Source organism: Anolis sagrei, chromosome 7 (assembly GCF_037176765.1).
Source record: "Anolis sagrei isolate rAnoSag1 chromosome 7, rAnoSag1.mat, whole genome shotgun sequence".
Taxonomy (NCBI): Eukaryota; Metazoa; Chordata; class Lepidosauria; order Squamata; family Dactyloidae; genus Anolis; species Anolis sagrei.
This window is the reverse complement of record NC_090027.1, coordinates 2,613,484-2,629,321: the sequence shown is the minus strand read 5'-3', so window position 1 is coordinate 2,629,321 and position 15,838 is coordinate 2,613,484. Positions and strand designations below refer to the sequence as shown.

At 42.9% G+C, this 15,838-nt stretch overlaps 1 protein-coding gene across 6 annotated transcripts in view; it reads right to left on the bottom strand.

Annotated features, from left to right (window-relative positions):
- Nucleotides 1-447: 447 nt before the first annotated feature.
- Nucleotides 448-15,838, bottom strand: part of TACC1 (transforming acidic coiled-coil containing protein 1) — a 143,184-nt gene continuing 127,793 nt past the window's right edge. For 4 of the 6 annotated variants that reach the window (XM_067470644.1, XM_067470642.1, XM_067470640.1 and 1 more), the window contains 4 exons: nt 15,641-15,801; nt 11,683-11,789; nt 5,109-5,229; nt 449-1,267 (listed from right to left, as the gene is read on the bottom strand). In XM_067470644.1, coding sequence (XP_067326745.1) covers nt 1,199-1,267; nt 5,109-5,229; nt 11,683-11,789; nt 15,641-15,801 — 458 coding nt within the window. In that variant the 3' untranslated portion in view covers nt 449-1,198. Of the gene's footprint in view, nt 1,268-5,108; nt 5,230-11,682; nt 11,790-15,640; nt 15,802-15,838 lie in introns of all 6 variants that reach the window. The other 2 variants (XM_067470641.1, XM_067470639.1) reach the window with 1 other exon arrangement.

Genomic DNA, 15,838 nt, shown 5'->3' with positions numbered 1-15,838 from the left:
AGTGACTGGATGAACCAGCCTGGACACAGCATATTATTTGAGAACACAGAAATGCTGGACCACTCTCACAACCACCATGTCAGACTACACAGAGAAGCCATTGGAATCCACAAGAAGCATGTGGACAATTTCAACAGAAAGGAGGAAACCATGAAAATGAACAAAATCTGGCTACCAGTATTAAAAAAAACCCCAAAATTACAACAGCAAAACAAGCAGAGAGGAAACAAGCAAGGACATCTAATCACCTCTCAACAAAAGATTGCCCCAGGCACTGCCAGGCAATCAAATGCTAATCAAGGTGGTCAGTTGAAACATTCACCCCTAGCTCCAGCAGACAAGAGTCCTTTGTCCCACCCTGGTCATTCCACAGATATATAAACCCTTTTTCCTACTTCCAACAGACCTCACTACCTCTGAGGATGCTTGCCATAGATGCAGGCGAAACGTCAGGAGAGAATGCCTCTAGACCATGGCCATGTAGGCTGAAAAAACCTACCACAACCCAGTGATTCCAGCCATGAAAGCCTTCGACAATACATTTATGGGGGGTGTTTAGAATTCTCTACCAGGCCTAAATTACAAATTCCTTATGGAAGCAAATGCGGAACCATAGTGCTGTAATGGTGCCGAGTTCGCCTAGGATCCAATGCACTTTTGTGGGGAATTTTTATGTGCAATCTACGGTTGGGATTTGTGCTGGTCACCTCTTCTTGTGCCCTAGATACACCCAAGCCCAAAATCCACGTATCCCTTTAATGTGTGAGCCTCTCTCTTCCAGATGCCAAACTGCAAGTATTGTGAATAACGGCTCATTTTCCAGTAACCAATAGTTTTTGGAGGCACCTATACAATGCCTTTTTGGGCACCGGTGTCGAGCAACTATTTCCTCATGATGCTGCATCAAATACACCAACAACACTGAGACACACTCCTCTTAATGCCTCTTGGGGACACAAAGTCAGGACTACCTCCAAATAAAAAACAAGGGATGAATTGGCACCAGGACAAGAACGGGGACCAAGGACAACGCAGAACATTGGCTCCTGGACAGCGGACAAGGAAGGGGCACGTGTGCTTTTCTCTCTGCGGCGGGGAAGGAGGGAGAGAGTCGTTGTGGACAAAATAAGGCAAGGCGCTTGCTTGGAGGTGCGGACAGACAACGGGAAGCAATGGCACTCCGGACGGCGGAGACGGATCAGTCAGCCTTTCCCAGCTTGGCAATCAGCTCGTCGCAGATTTTAGTCAGCTCTTCTATTTCCTGATTCTAAAAAAAGAGAAGAAAGAGCAGTGCTTTCAAGAAGGGGCCTGTTCCAGTTCCTGTATCATCACGCCCATAGGAACTTAAATTAATTATGTACAGGCCATCCCCGAGTTGCAAACATCCAACTTACAAATGACTCATTGTTAAGAACGGAGCTGAGACAACAGGTAGTGAGAGAAATCTATCCCTCGAAAGGGTAGATCATCATTAGTTGCAACAGATTGAGACTAAATCCAGACAAGACAGAGTTACTCCTGGTCAGTCAAAAGGCCGAACAGGGCATAGGGTTACAACCTGTGCTTGAAGTGGTCACACTACCCCTGAAGGCGCAGGTTTGCAGTTTTGGAGTGATCCTGGACTCATCGCTGAGCCTGGAACCCCAGGTCTCGGCGGTGGTCCGGGGAGCCTTTGCACAATTAAAACTTGTGCGCCAGCTGCGCCCGTACCTTGGGAAGTCTGACTTGGCCACGGTGGCCCACGCTTTGGTTACATCCCGTATAGACTACTGCAATGCTCTCTACGTGGGGTTGCCTCTGAAGATTGCCCGGAAGCTGCAATTAGTCCAACGAGTGGCAGCCGGATTACTAACAGGAGCATCATACAGAGAGCATACTACTCCTCTGTTGCATCAGCTCCACTGGCTGCCAATCGGCTTCCAAGCACAATTCAAAGTGCTGGTGTTGACCTATAAAGCCCTAAAAGACTCTGGCCCAGTTTACCTGTCTGAACGGATTCTCCCCTACGAACCATCAAGGTTGTTAAGATCTTCTCGAAGGGCCCTACTCTCGGACCCACCACCTTTGCAATAGCGTCTGTTTGTTTTTTTTTTATCGTGTCAGGAGCGACTTGAGTAACTGCAATTCGCTTCTGGTGTGAGAGAATTGGCCGTCTGCAAGGACGTTGCCCAGGGGACGCCCGGATGATTTGATGTTTTTATCATCCTTGTGGGAGGCTTCTCTCATGTCCCCGCATGAGGAGCTGGAGCTGATAGAGGGAGCTCATCCACCTCTCCCCGGATTCGAACCTACGACCTGTTGGTCTTCAGTCCTGCTGGCACAGGGCTTTAACCCACTGCGTCACCGGGGCTCCATCGCGTCTGGTGGGGATGAGGGACAGGGCCTTCTCAGTGGTGGCCCCTCGGCTGTGGGACTCTCTCCCGATAGAGATCAGATCTGCCCCCTCCCTCCTGACTTTCAGAAACTTAGCATTCTCAGATTGATGATCGAATCAATGACTGTTGGCCACAAGGCGCATGGTGGTGAATTTGTGATTTACGTTGACGCATTGGCTTTCTGTCATTCTTGATCTGTATTTTAATGTGTTTTAATGTATTAATGTGCTATGATGTTATTATGCTTTAGTTTATTTGTATATTGAGTCTCTGTTGTTAGCCGGCCTGAGTCCCTCCTCAGAAGTCGAGAAGACCGGGTTAGAAAAGCTCTAAATAAAATAAATAAAAAATAAGGACAGGCCCTTCTCTCAGTCCCACCACCATCACAAGTATGGTTGGTGGGAACGAGAGAGAGGGCCTTTTTGGTGGTGGCCCCACGGCTCTGGAACTTACTCCCCAAAGAGGTACATTCGGCCCAATCACTGTTGGCTTTTCACTCCCACATAAAGACTTTTTTAAAGGAAGCAGGCCTTCTCCGACAACCCACAAGAAACAGCCTATTGTCAGAAGTATTAAAAATTAACTAGATATTTTTAATTTCAAAAATGGGAGTCAAGCACTGAAAGGGTTAAATGGATGCACTGACTCAGCAAAAGCTGCACTCCTATATAAGCAGGTGTGCGTTTAGCTTAGTTGCAGTCAGTCTGAGGTAAACCTCAGTGGGAGAAAGGTCTCAGTCTGTGAGAAGGCCTCACAGACATGAGGTAGGCCTTAGTCTGTGAGCGAAGCCTCTGTGTGAAGTAGGCCTCACAGTGTGAGGTAGGCCTTAGTCTGTGAGCGAAGCCTCTGTGTGAAGTAGGCCTCACAGTGTGAGGTAGGCCTTAGTCTGTGAGCGAAGCCTCTGTGTGAAGTTGGCCTCACAGTGTGAGGTAGGCCTTAGTCTGTGAGAGAAGCCTCTGTGTGAAGTAGGCCTCACAGTGTGAGGTAGGCCTTAGTCTGTGAGCGAAGCCTCTGTGTGAAGTAGGCCTCACAGTGTGAGGTAGGCCTTAGTCTGTGAGCGAAGCCTCTGTGTGAAGTAGGCCTCACAGTGTGAGGTAGGCCTTAGTCTGTGAGAGAAGCCTCTGTGTGAAGTAGGCCTCACAGTGTGAGGTAGGCCTTAGTCTAGGAGAAGGCTATGTGTGAGGAGGCCTGGTATGAGAAGCTTTGGTGAAAGAAGCCCCAGGTTAAAGGCCTCGTGTGTAAAGCTACTATGTAGTAGTAGTAGTAGTAGTAGTAGTAGTAGTAGTAATAATAATCTTTATACCCTGCCATCATCTCCCCAAAGGGGACTCGGGGCAGCTAACATGAGGCCAAGCCCGAAAATACAACATAACAAAGTAAAATACAAAGCAATGAAAAATTACAAAAGATACATAAAATAAACAATTGCAAAATAATATAATTAGGAAATAGAACACAATGAACAGGCCAAAGCTCCTGTGTAATTTTGGTGTGAGAGGAGGCTTTGTGACAGTGAAGCTGTTTATCTGAATAAGGAAGAAGTCCAGCATGGAAATAAAGAAGGAAGTATAAAGGACTTTATTTGTGTTGTGAAACCTTGTTATGGTAAATAGTGCAACCATATTATTTTACTACCAAAAAATAATTTAAAAAAGCCAAAGCCTGTTAGAGTTAGTGGGCCAAAGCTAGTGTCGTCTTGAGGAGTGTGAGGTAAACCTCTGTGTGAGAGAAGCCTCATGTGAGAAAGCTCTAGTGTGAAGGCTGCTGTGTGCAAAACTACTATGTATTTATTTATTTGTGTTATGGAAACTTTATTTTTGTAAATTATGCAACTATATTATTTTACTACCAAAAAAAATAAATAAGCCGAAGCGTGTTAGAGTTAGTGGGCCAAAGCTAGTGTCGTCTTAAGAATTGTGAGGTAAACCTCTGTGTGAGAGAAGCTTTGTGTGAGAAAGCTCTAGTGTGAAGGATACTGTGTGCAAAGCTACTATGCATTCATTTATTTGTGTTATGGAAACTTTATTTTTGTAAATTATGCAACCATACTAATTACCAAAAAAAAAAAAAAAGCCGAAGCGTGTTAGAGTTAGTGGTCCAAAGCTAGTGTCGTCTTCAGGAGTGTGAGGTAAACCTCTGTGTGAGAGAAGCTTCGTGTGAGAAAGCTCTAGTGTGAAGGCTGCTGTGTGCAAAACTACTATGCATTTATTTATTTGTGTTATGGAAACTTTATTTTTGTAAATTATGCAACCATATTATTTTACTACCAAAAAAAAAGCTGAAGCCTGTTAGAGTTAGTGGGCCAAAGCTAGTGTCGTCTTCAGGAGTGTGAGGTAAACCTCTGTGTGAGAGAAGCCTCGTGTGAGAAAGCTCTAATGTGAAGGCTGCTGTGTGCAAAACTACTATGCATTTATTTATTTGTGTTATGGAAACTTTATTTTTGTAAATGGTGCTACTATATTATTTTACTACAAAGAAAAACCTCTTATGGAAGCGAGAACATTTGTCTGTGTGTTTTTGTTCTTTTTATCACTTTGGGCTACTGGTGCTGGGAAGCGAACTAACACTGGAGCCTACTCATATTGAGGCCTACTAACACAGTGATGGCCTTAAGCTTAAACTTAAGCAGCTGAGGGGGAAAAGGAAGGGACTTGAGGGTGTTAGGAATGGTGGGAGTTGAAGTCCAAAAACACCTGGAGGGCCAAAGTTTGCCCATGTCAGGTGGACCTTCACCTTTTGCTGGAGGGCTCTCTCTAAGGACTCCACCTTCATCTGTTCTTTCCGGAGTCCGGCATGGAGTGCTGCGCTCTCAGCTTTGGCCTTGTTGCGCACCTGAGCAATTTCTTCATTGGCTCTGCATTGAGGGAGCAAGAGAGAACAGCAGGTAAACAACAGAGAGGAAAAAACCAGGCACAGATTAACACCTCCCAGCAACAGATTTTCCCAGGCTCAGGCAGGCCTTCAAATGCTAATGAAGGTGATCAGCTAAACATTCACACCTAACTGCAGCAGGGAAGAGCTCCTTGCCCCACCCCAGCCATTCCACAGATATATAAACCCATTGTCCTAATTACGGCAAACCTCACACCTCTGAGGATGCTTGCCATAGATGCAGGCGAAACGTCAGGAGAAATGCCTCTAGAACATGGCCATATAGCCCGAAAAAACCCACAAGAACCTAGGTAAGAAAAAGGTTTGCGGTATTTCCAAACGGCCCAAGAGACTTGACGTGATTTGCTACGCTATAATAAATGCAACTGGAGACAACGTTCCACCACCATGGAGTTGAAGAGTTTCAGGATATTGGATCAGGAAGACCTGAAGTGATCCAAAAAACATTTGGGTAGACATGGGACAATCACACCCTCTCTGACCAGCTGCGCCACCGGGATTGTGGCACATCTGGTTGAGTGTCAGCTGCATTAAGATCACTCTGACCAAAATGTCATGAGTTCGAAGCCAGCCCGGGTTGGAGTGGGCTTCCAACCAATTGTGTGTAGCCTGTTGTCGACCTTTGCAACCCAAAAGACAGTTGCATCTGTTGTTGCAAACCAGAGCAGGAAACGAGGCCCTTTTGACTTTGCATTTTTCCTTTATTTTTGTAACCATTTTTCTTCAATAAAAAAAGGATTGTTTTTTCACTTGACTGTGAAAAAACAATCCTTTTTATTGAAGAAAAATGGTTACAAAAATAAAGGAAAAATGCAAAGTCAAAAGCCACAGCAAAATCAGGAAACATGAACGTCCATGAACAAGATCAAAACCCAAAGCCACACTGTAAAATACTGGAACCTGTTAGCAATCCACTAACCGTACTTGGTGTCCTAGAAATCTTTCAAGACGATGGCCAGGGAAACCGGGAGAACTGCTAAGGTCTTCATCAATCTAAAACGATGCCTGAACTGAGAAAGTCAGCACGGTGGAAGGCACTTAAAGCCGAGGAATTGGTTTTGTGATATGCCTCCGTGCTTTGAAGCCCTTGTTTGTATTTCTTTTAATCCGGAAGACCTTCGCAAGCTGAGTGATTCACTCCTGTCTTGCCAGATCTGGCCCCTTCTGTTCTCATTAAGGTTCCCAGGTGCAGAAGGGAGTGAAAGGTCATCGCTTCCCTCTGAAACATTCTCATGAACACTGGGACTTTAATTTTCCAAACCTACAAAAGTTTCTTCCTCACTAATTTCAGGAGCATTGACATCAAGAAGTACATTTTCATTAGCATCAGTAAATATATTTTCATTAGCATCAGGAGGTACAAACAGAGAATCAGGTTCAAACTCAGGCTGAACCCCAACATCTGTCAAGTAGGAAAAAAAAGGTACCACCTTAAAAGTGTGGGGAGGCTAAATTAACTGATTTATGAAGCCATAAAGAAGCATTCCAGCAGGGAAGCATGCGGGGAATGCGGAAGTGCTTCATCAGCACCGCAGACAGACAATGAAAGCGACAGCTCCCCTGGTGGCCAGAAAAAGTTAAATAGCCTCTGACTGTCTGTCTATATCTGTTGCGTGTCTTTGCATTGAATGTTTGCCATATATGTGTACGCTGTAATCCGCCCTGAGTCCCCTGCGGGGTGAGGAAAAGGGAGGAATATAAAAGCTGTAAATAAATAAATAAATAAATAAATCTGTATTGTCGAAGGCTTTCATGGCCGGAATCACTGGGTTGTTGTAGGTTTTTCCGGGCTATATGGCCATGTTCTGGAGGCAATTTTTCTCCTGACGTTTCGCCTGCATCTATGGCAAGCATCCTCAGAGGTAGTGAGGTCTGTTGGAAGTAGGGAAAATGGGTTTATATATCTGTGGAATGACCAGGGTGGGACAAAGGACTCTTGTCTGCTGGGGCTAGCTGTGAATGTTTCAGCTGATCACCTTGATTAGCATTCAATGGCTTGGAAGGGCCTGGGGGGAATCTCTTGTTGAGAGTGATTTTATGTGCCTGTTTGTTTCCCCTCTGTTGTTTTGCTGTTGTTATGTGCAAACAGGCACATAAAATCACTCTCAACAAGAGATTCCCCCCAGGCCCTTCCAAGCCATTGAATGCTAATCAAGGTGATCAGCTGAAACATTCACACCTAGCCCCAGCAGACAAGAGTCCTTTGTCTCACCCTGGTCATTCCACAGATATATAAACTCATTTTTCCTACTTCCAACAGACCTCACTACCTCTGAGGATGCTTGCCATAGATGCAGGCGAAACGTCAGGAGAAAAATTGCCTCCAGAACATGGCCATATAGCCCGGAAAAACCTACAACAACCCAATAAATATCTGATTCTGACCCTCAGATGGACCTCTCACAGGGTTTTCCTAGAAGCGTTTGTTGAGAAGGGCATTCTCTTTCTTCCTTCAGAGGCTGTGAGAATGACTTACCCAAGGTCGCCCAGTGGTTTTCCATGGAGGAATGGGGACTGGCCCCAGAACCTTTTGGGCAGTCTTGGGAGAATCACACTCTCTCAGCCTCGGAAGACGGCAACGGCAACCCCCTTCTGAGTAATTCGTGCCAAGAAAGCCCTAGGAGAGGGTCACCGTAATAAATTGGAGTCGGCTTGAAGGCACAGAATAAGTAACTTGTGACCAGTCCTGGGCTTAATGTGCCTCTGAACCAGATGAAAAGAGATTCAAAAACTCCACAAATAATATTGAAAACCGAATCATTATAATGTAAAGTTCTAATTAGATTTTCTGCAATCAGAACAGAAATTATATACTATATATACTCGAGTATAACCCTAGTTTTTCAGTCCTTTTTTAAGGCTGAAAAAGTCCCCCTCGGCTTATACTCGAGTCAAGGTTATTTATTATTTTACTCTATTATTATTATTATTATTATTATTATTATTATTATTACATTTATTATTTTAATTTATCCCTTATTATTATTATTATTATTATTATTACATTTATTATTTTACTTTATGAATTTTGTTATTATTACATTTATTATTTTACTCCATTTATTATTGTTATGATTACATTTATCATTTTACACTATTACTGTTATTATTACATTTCCATTAATTTACCTTATTATTATTATTATATCATTTTACTCTATTTTTATGATTACATTTATCACTATACACTATTATTCCTGTTACTATTACATTCCCATTATTTTACTTTATGAATTTTGTTATTGTTACATTTCCATTATTTTACCTTATTATTATTATTATTATTATTATTATTATTATATTTATCATTTTACACTATCATTACTGTTATTATTACATTTCCATTATTTTACTCTATTTTTATGATTACATTTATCACTATACACTATTATTCCTGTTATTATTACATTCCTATTATTTTACTTTATGAATTTTGTTATTATTATATTTATTATTTTACTCCATTTATTATTGTTATGTCTACATTTATAATTGTACACTATTATTCCTGTTATTATTACATTTCTATTATTTCACTCTATTATTATTATTATTATTATTATTATTATTATTATTATTATTATTATATCAATCTATATATATAAATCTGTTAGGTTGGTTCAACCGGACAGCAAAACTCCACAACCCCCCAACGAAACTGTACCAAAATTGCCATGCCCATAACACAACCCACAAGGTACAAACATATCTACTCAAAATGAAAAACAACACAACAACACACTCACAAAACGGCAAAACAACAAAACTCAAAAAACCCCAACGAAACTTAACCAAAATTCCCATGCCCATAACACAACCCACAAGGTACAAACATATCTACTCAAAATGAAAAACAACACAACAACACACTCACAAAACGGCAAAACAACAAAACTCAAAAAACCCCAACGAAACTTAACCAAAATTCCCATGTCCATAACACAACCCACAAGGTACAAACATATCTACTCAAAATGAAAAACAACACAACAACACACTCACAAAACGGCAAAACAACAAAACTCAAAAAACCCCAACAAAACTTAACCAAAATTCCCATGCCCATAACACAACCCACGAGGTACAAACATATCTACTCAAAATGAAAAACAACACAACAACACACTCACAAAATGGCAAAACAACAAAACTCACAAACCCCCCAACGAAACTTAACCAAAATTCCCATGCTCATAACACAACCCATAAGGTACAAACATATCTACTCAAAATGAAAAACAACACAACAACACACTCACAAAACGGCAAAACAACAAAACTCAAAAAACCCCAACAAAACTTAACCAAAATTCCCATGCCCATAACACAACCCACGAGGTACAAACATATCTACTCAAAATGAAAAACAACACAACAACACACTCACAAAATGGCAAAACAACAAAACTCACAAACCCCCCAACGAAACTTAACCAAAATTCCCATGCTCATAACACAACCCATAAGGTACAAACATATCTACTCAAAATGAAAAACAACACAACAACACACTCACAAAACGGCAAAACAACAAAACTCAAAAAACCCCAACAAAACTTAACCAAAATTCCCATGCCCATAACACAACCCACGAGGTACAAACATATCTACTCAAAATGAAAAACAACACAACAACACACTCACAAAATGGCAAAACAACAAAACTCACAAACCCCCCAACGAAACTTAACCAAAATTCCCATGCTCATAACACAACCCATAAGGTACAAACATATCTACTCAAAATGAAAAACAACACAACAACACACTCACAAAACGGCAAAACAACTGAGCATGCGCATTGGTGCCCAGCCGCAAGTTCCCTGGCGCGCACACACAGTTCCCTCTGCGGAAGCCATGCCCACTCCAAGCCCTGCCGCGCCGTTTCCCACACACACACACCCCCTGCCGCATGCACACACACAACCCCACGCTCCATCACTCCCCCCGCCGCACACACACACACACAACCCCACGCTCCATCACTCCTCCCACCGCCACACACACACGCGCAACCCCACTCCCCCCCGCTGCCACACACACACACACAACCCCACGCTCCATCACTCCCCCCACCTCCACACACACACGCGTAACCCCACTCCCCCACGCTGTCGCACACACACACGCAACCCCACGCTCCATCACTCCTCCTGCCGCCGCACACACACACGCAAATAAGGAAGCAAACAGGGAGGGAAGAAAGGCAAAGGAAGAAAGGGGGAGGGAATGAAGGAAAGAGAAGGATGAAACCAAGTAGTGAAAGAAGGAAAGAAAGAAAGAGGTAGAGAAGGAAGAAAGGAGAGAAAGGGGGAGGAAAAGGGGAAAGGAATAGCTACCTCTCTTTCATAATAGTCCAGATATCTAACTCAACTTTGATAAGTTTTACTATAGGCCGCAGCAACGCGTGGCAGGGCACAGCTAGTTTACTCTATTTTTATGATTACATTTATCACTTTACACTATTATTCCTGTTATTATTACATTTCCATTATTATACTTTATGAATTTTGTTATTATTACATTTATTATTTTACTCCATTTATTATTGTTATGGTTACATTATCATTTTACACTATCATTACTGTTATTATTACATTTCCATTATTTTACCTTATTATTATTATTATTACATTTATCATTTTACTCTTTTTATTATTGCATTTATCATTTTGTACTATCATTACTGTTATTATTACATTTCTATTATTTTACTCTATTTTTATTATTGCATTTATTATTTTACACTATCATTACTGTTATTATTACATTTCCATTATTTTACTCTATTATTATTATTATTGTTATTATTACATTTATCATTTTACTCTATTTTTATGATTACATTTATCAGTTTACACTATTATTCCTGTTATTATTACATTTCCATTATTTTACTCTATTATTATTACTATTATTATTATTATTGTTATTATTACATTTATTATTTTAGTCTATTATTATTGGAAAAAATATGTCAGTATATTTACATTGAAGGAGGTTAGAATAATGGTTAATCAGAGTTGGGTAGTCTTATCTTAAATTACAGCTTTATGTAAATATTCAAAAAAATCAACCTACTGATGCCTCAATTAATGTATTTGAATTGGTATCTATTTGTCATATTTTTGAATTGATCAATAGTTGCTGCATTTCCCACCCTCGGCTTATACTCCAGTCAATACATTTTCACAGTTTTTTTGTGGTAAAATTAGATGCCTTGGGTCGGCTTATATTTGAGTATATACGGTATATACAAAACGTATAGCACGCAACACTTAAAAATCTCGTCCTTTGCTTCCAGTCAGTTGCAAAAGCTGGAATTGGGGAGAGACCAGCCTTGTTTCCCTTGGAGAAGGGCAATGGACAATGACCGGTCCTTCCATTGTTCTCTCAATGCCTAAAGGCTTCTTACTTGTCTAATTTCTCCTCGGCATGGATTTTCAAGGCTTGGTACCGCTGTTCCTCTTGCTTGACCCGGTTGAGATAATCCTGGGCACACTTCTTCAAGGCTTCTTCATTCTAGAAGACACACACGTTGGAAGAAAACAGACATTTAATCATAATATCAAGCTCTGGAGAGACTTATTTTGCATAGAATTACGGAAAAAATAGACCCCTGTCTGATCCCACAGCAAGCTGGCTTCAGGAAAGGCAAAAGCTGCACATCGCAAGTGCTGAACCTGACTCAGCACATAGAAGATGGCTTTGAAAGGCAGCAGATCACAGGAGTTGTTTTCACAGATCTGTGAACCACCACCTCCTCCTGAGAAAAATGTATAACATCACAAAGGATGACCACCTCACCCACCTCATAGGAAACCTGCTACAAAACAGGAGCTTTTTTGTTGAGTTCCAGGGCCAGAGAAGCAGATGGCGGAAACAGAAGAACGGCCTGCCTCAGGGGAGCGTGCTTGCCCCATCCATGTTCAACATCTACAAAATGACCAGCCACTGCCAGAAGGGACAGAGAGTTTCATCTATGCTGATGATCATGCTGTCACCGCTCAAGCAGGGAGCTTTGAGACTGTAGAACAGAAGCTCTCCGAAGCTCTAGGTGCTCTTACTGCCTATTACACATAAAACCAGCTGATCCCTAACCCATCCAAAACACAGAATGTGCCTTTCATCTCAAGAACAGACAAGCATCCCGAGCTCTGAGGATCACCTGGGAAGGAATCCCACTGGAGCACTGCAGCGCACCCAAATCCCTGGGAGTCACTCTGGACTGTGCCCTGACCTACAAGAAGCACTGCCTGAATATCAAGCAAAAAGTGAGTGCTAGTATCATACGAAAGCTGACTGGCACAACCTGGGGATCACAACCAGACACAGTGAAGACATCTGCCCTTGCGCTCTGCTACTCTGCTGCTGAGTATGCATGCCCAGTGTGGAACACATCTCACCATGCTAAAACAGTGGATGTGGCTCTTAATGAGACATGTTGCATTATCACGGGATGTCTGCGCCCTACACCACTGGAGAAATTACACTGCTTAGCCGGTATTGCACCACCTGACATCCGCCGGGAAGTAGCAGCCAATAGTGAAAGGAGCAAGGCAGAGACATCTCCAGCTCATCCCCTGTTTGGGTATCAGCCAGCTGACTGGCACAACCTGGGGATCACAACCAGACACAGTGAAGACATCCGCCCTTGCGCTATGCTACTCTGCTGCTGAGTATGCATGCCCAGTGTGGAACACATCTCACCACACTAAAACAGTGGATGTGGCTCTTAATGAGACATGTTGCATTATCACGGGATGTCGGCACCCTACACCACTGGAGAAATTACACTGCTTAGCCGGTATTGCACCACCTGACATCCGCCGGGAAGTAGCAGCCAATAGTGAAAGGACCAAGGCAGAGACATCTCCAGCTCATCCCTTGTTTGGGTATCAGCCAGCACGTCAACAACTTACATCAAGAAATAGTTTTCTAAGATCCACAGAGACACTCGCTGGAACCCCTCAGCAAGCGAGAGTCCAAAAGTGGCAGGCTCAAACCCAGAACCTCAACCAATGGCTGATACCCAATGAGAGACTCCCCCCTGGGCACACAGAGGACTGGGCGACTTGGAAGCCGCTGAACAGACTGTGCTCTGGCACCACAAGACGCAGAGCCAACCTTCAGAAATGGGGCTACAAAGTGGAATCCACAACATGCGAGTGCGGAGAAGAGCAAACTACAGACCACCTGCTGCAATGCAACCTGAGCCCTGCTACATACACGATGGAGGGCCTTCTTGCGGCAACACCAGAAGCACTCCATGTGGCCAGATACTACTCAAAGGACATCTAATCAACTACCAAGCTTGCAAACGCTGTGTCTTTTGTATGTTTGTTTGTTTGTTCTGTCAAAAATGTAATACAACTCTTCGGTTGTCTGACACAATAAATAAATAAATCATAACGAAAGGGGGAAAAGGTATCAACCAGCAGGACGCTGGGATGAGAGCTGCTCCTGAACCAGTTCTGGAAAAGCCAAGTCAATCAGGTATCAATCTCCGGGCCAGCTGGAGTTCAGCCTGTGATTGTGTTTCAGGATCAGGGTGCTTTGGATGTGGGAAGTGATGCCAATGAATGTCAAGATGGAACCATTTGGTCAATGATACTGATGCAGAGAAGGACCAGGAGATCCCTGTGCAAAGTGCAGTTTCCCATGAGAATGTCCCTAAACAGTGTGGGGATGATGGTGTATTCCCTGAATTGCTACCAGAGGGTTCCCAGGATTTGGGGCTTGAAAACAACTGGGCACCTGGCCCAGCTGCAAAACTTAATGTGCAAATAGATAAGAGATTAGTCAAAACAGGCAGACCGAACAGTGCCTTCGGCGGTCTGCCAGAATCCGACAGAAAAAGATAAGGGAATCTCAATTAAAGCGAAACCAATTTCTGAGTGCTTGGAATAGTTTAACGAGGGGATAAAAGTTCCAAGTATGGGAAATATAGTCAGATGAAGCATCATTTGGAATCCAGTGTTTTTTCTCGTCCCTGTTTCATGGAAGCCTTGCTGGGAATATTCTTATCTAAGTCTTTCATGATTTGGATTCTTGGATTGTATGAATGCCCCCGGTGGCGCAGTGGGTTAAAGCACTGAGCTGCTGAGCTTGTTGATCGAAAGGTCGCAGGTTCGATTCCGGGGAGTGGCGTGAGCTTCCGCTGTCAGCCCTAGCTTCTGCCAACCTAGCAGTTCGAAAACATGCAAATGTGGGTAGATCAATAGGTACCGCTCTGGCGGGAAGGTAACGGCGCTCCATGCAGTCATGCTGGCCACATGACCTTGGAGGTGTCTACGGACAACGCTGGCTCTTCGGCTTAGAAATGGAGATGAGCACCACACCCCAGAGTCAGACATGACTGGACTTAATGTCAGGGGACTACCTTTACCTTTACCTTTATGAATGCCTACTCATGCCTTGGGTTAATCTTTCCTGGTTTTCTGAAGTATATTAGAGAAGAGTGGACTTTGTTTTCATGGACTTTGTTGAACTTAACCCTGGACTATTTTTGCTCCTGCTTATCTTCTTACCTAATTGGAATTACCTATTTCTTTTAAGTGCTTTTTTACTTGCTGTTTTTAAATTATCTTCAATAAAAGGATTGTTTTCCAATCAACGGTGTGGTGTTTACAGTCAGAAGGCTTTTCCTGTCCTGGAGTACAACAGGGCCTAGTATCACTAGTTTCATCTACTTTTCTGACAAAATATGTCTTCCCTGGGCCAGCAGATTGAAACCACCAGCTTCAGTAAATACTGTCAGTATAAAGATTGACAGTTCAAAGCCCGTTCAGGGTGAGTTCCTGGCCTTTAGCCCAGCTTCTGCCTACCTAGCAGTTTAAAAGCAAAATGTGAGTAGATCAATAAGGTAAAGGTTTTCCCCTGACATTAAATCCAGTCGTTTCTGACTCTGGGACTCGGTGCTCATGTCCGTTTCTAAGCCGAAGAGCCGGTGTTGTCCACAGACACCTCCAAGGTCATGTGGCCAGCATGACTGCATGGAGCACCTTTACCTTTCCACCTGAGCGGTACCTATTGATCTACTCACATGTGCATGTTTTTCATCCAATATATCTTTATTAAATTTTCAGTATACAATTAAAATATAGAAATGTGGCCGCAGCCACTAAAAGATGTGAGAGCTAAAGAACTGCTAGGTTGGCAGATGCTGGGGCTAACAGCAGGAGCTCACCCCACTCCCCGGATTCAAACCTGTGACCTTTCACGCTCTAAAGGGTGCATTCATAAAAAACTAAAGGAAAGATTCGACTTTTTGTGATAAAACGTGTTACAAATGACCTATTAAATGGCATTGTTGGGTCCCTAAGCTAGTAGGGAATAAAGGAGAAAAAGCATTTTAAAACAGTCCAGAGGACCTTCTTGAAACCTTCCAGGACCCCTTTCAGATTCTCGTATCTCCTAAACAGGTCGGACAAGGATCTCTCCACCGAATTCAGGTCGGAAAGCGCCTGCTCCTTCTCCATGGTGAGCTGCTGGAGACTCTTCTGCGATGCCATGTTTGTCCGCTGTTCATCCTCTGCGGAGTCAAAGGCAAAAAAAGGAAAGATATAATT